We start from the raw sequence: 2,914 nt of genomic DNA on the forward strand, positions 1-2,914 counted from the left end.
GTCAAATAAAATCTATCTATCTATCATCTATCTATCTATCTATCTATCTATCTATCTATCTATCTATCTATCTATCTATCTATCTATCTATCTATCATCTATCTATCTATCTATCTATCTATCTATCTATCTATCTATCTATCTATCTATCTATCTATCTATCTATCATCTATCTATCTATCTATCTATCTATCTATCTATCTATCTATCTATCTATCTATCTATCTATCTATCTATCTAAGCAACCAAACTTAGAGGAATTGTATTTTGTTCTTATCAATCATGCTATCAGGCTTACTTTGCATTTAAAAGACACAAAATAAATGAATGCAAGTAAAACTAGAAAATATCATCACGGAGACCATGCACACAAGTTGCTTTAGGATAATAATCCATAGCGTACTTTTCATATCTTCCTTTAAATAGGCTTAGCATTTTCTATGTTATCAATTTTGACCTAAATGCTAGCCTTAGTACAGTAGTTGTGAGCCTTAAAGGAATACTATGCAACATTTTTCAGTTAATTAATGTGTTCCATAACGTTTTGGATGATTAAATGAGTCACTTCAGGTCGAACAAAGGTTTTCTCGGCCGCACTGGTGGTCTGTGGGGGAAATACCTTACTTGCAATTGCAGTAGCCCTTGGCCTGCACCCACAGGCTCAGAAGTGTCGTGCATCGCGAGAGTTGGTCTTGCTTTACTTTAGAACTGCTACACGCCCCCAGTGAAAGGCATGCTCGTTGCTAGCGCAGTGGCGATATTTGTGCAGTTATCGTGGCGGAACCAGCGAGAAAATAGCGAAAGCCCATGTCAGAGCAGGCAAGAAAGAGGAAAAGGGCTCTCTACCACAGTAGACATGGTGATTCGTTGTCTGCTAAGCTCAAAACAACTGCGCCTGGCTTGACGGAGAAACCAGGAGAACAGCTGAGCATATTTACGACAGTGCACTTTTACTTTCGCCCTCTGGGGGGAGCCTCGCTGGAAAATCAACACCGGTTGCATAGTATTCCTTTAAGTACTGTACTTTATAGGTAGTTCAGCTCCTCTGATTGTATCCCTGCATTAATACTTCCCTTAATGTAGGAAAAAAGCTTTTTAAAGTATTTAGGCTGACATTTTTAACTTCCTTACAGAACCCCAATTCAAAGACATCCAAAATATCTGTAATTCCTCATCTCTTTCTGCTGTCCTAGGTGGCCTGTTTATTCAAAAGCAATGATTCAGGAACCAGCTGCACTCCAAGTGCCCGGCCAAACGTCACAGCCTTCGCCTACTTCAGCAGTGCGGTCAACCCCATTCTCTACGTTTTTGCCGGCAGCTCGCACATTCGCCAAGCGGGGCTCAGCTTCATGGGGAGGCTCTTCGAGGCCACCAACTCTGAGTCCAGAACCACGTCCACTTTCACCCGCAGTGGCCGCAGCGGCTCTTCACCAGACGAGAGCTCTGTCCTGCACACGCTGTCGATTAAAATTGGGAGACCTTTTAAAGGAAAGAGCAATGAGAGAAGCTGCAGTGTGGCGGGGAAAGAGGCCAACGAGCCAGAGCTCAAAACTCTTGCCACTGTGGAACAGGTAGAATAGCATTAATGCTGTTTTAATGTAACACAAAGAGGATAATTGATTTTTTTTATTTCAATTTTCAACAGTGAGCTTCGTTGTTTTAGGCTAAAACCAGGGGGAAAGGTTGCCTTAACGTCCTGAAACAGATGAAATTATGATATAACTCAATGAAACCCTCTTAACAACAGGAATGATGTAAAGGCATTTTTGTGCTTCAGAAATAGGACCTCATTTTAACTTCAAACAATGATAACAGAATAATGTATTTTTATTTTACATTTAAAAAAAAGGTATTTTAACTGTTCACATAAGAGCAGAATTATTTTACTATTTTAAAAAAATCTTTATCCCAAAAACTTACATATTTATTGACGACTCTTGTAATTTGGATATTTATCTTTTTTTATCGAAATATGTGACATTTGAGTTCATCTGTAATTTTTTTATTTGTTTATTTGTTTGTTACTTTTTAAATACACCTGAGAAGAAATAAAAAGGTACATGTGTTATTGATTCTAAATACATTTTAATAATAAACCTTTTACAGAATTTTGGAGGAATATTGTGGGGGTTTTATTTATAAGAAAATTTAACAAGGTTCAAGTTGTAATACTGTTGGTCATTTAGACAAAATGTACTATTCTTGCTCAAGCAATGTTCTGTAGCACTAACAGAACATTGCAAAAGAAACATTTCACCAAGCATCCTTCCTCTAATAGTTTACTCCCTTCCCTCTGTTTCTCAACACTTCTAAAGTGATTATTTTTCAGTAAACGCCATTGGGCTTTATAACTTCTGTGTAAATGCAGTAACGTCTTGACATAGAAACAAAAATGGGGCAACTTTACAGGTAATATTAGTCACATTGATGGAGCAGTATTACAAACCACTGGCATCAAGAAGTCCCAATAAGGTAGAGAGACCATCAGTCATGCTTTCCAATGAATAACAAAGTGAATTTTTCCTGCTGCTGTACTTGTTCAGACATACACCTTAGCAGCTGACAACAGCAAACAATACGACCAAGAAAAGACCAGTTTGTTTTATGCTGTATACTTTATAGTTTGAAATCTGCATGAGTAGCCATTAGCTGTTGATTTAACCATTGTTGAAAAAAAATCTAATTTGTTTAGCTTAGTTATTTTTAACTTCATTCATAACGATCTGAGCAACTACTGACTGTGGATAACAAAAATCCAATGAAAATCTCCTATCTTAGCTCAGGATCTCTGCTGCTCCTCTCATTTAGATTAAGGCTCCTCCATATACATTTTTGATTGACGGCCATTTTTGTTGTTGTTGCTGTTGTTGTTTTTTTGCCATAATCTTTACATTTTCAAATGATGGATTAAATA

At 37.3% G+C, this 2,914-nt stretch overlaps 1 protein-coding gene across 1 annotated transcript in view; it reads left to right on the top strand.

The window, feature by feature from the left end:
• LOC107102096 (leukotriene B4 receptor 2-like) overlaps positions 1-1,973 on the top strand; it is an 8,954-nt gene extending 6,981 nt beyond the window's left edge. Inside the window, exon 4 of the mRNA XM_015401268.1 lies at positions 1,194-1,973. Coding sequence (XP_015256754.1) covers positions 1,194-1,580 — 387 coding nt within the window. The 3' untranslated portion in view covers positions 1,581-1,973. The remainder of the gene's footprint in view (positions 1-1,193) is intronic.
• Positions 1,974-2,914: the final 941 nt, after the last annotated feature.

This window comes from Cyprinodon variegatus, unplaced genomic scaffold (genome assembly GCF_000732505.1).
Source record: "Cyprinodon variegatus isolate N-32 unplaced genomic scaffold, C_variegatus-1.0 Scaffold1201, whole genome shotgun sequence".
NCBI lineage: Eukaryota > Metazoa > Chordata > Actinopteri > Cyprinodontiformes > Cyprinodontidae > Cyprinodon > Cyprinodon variegatus.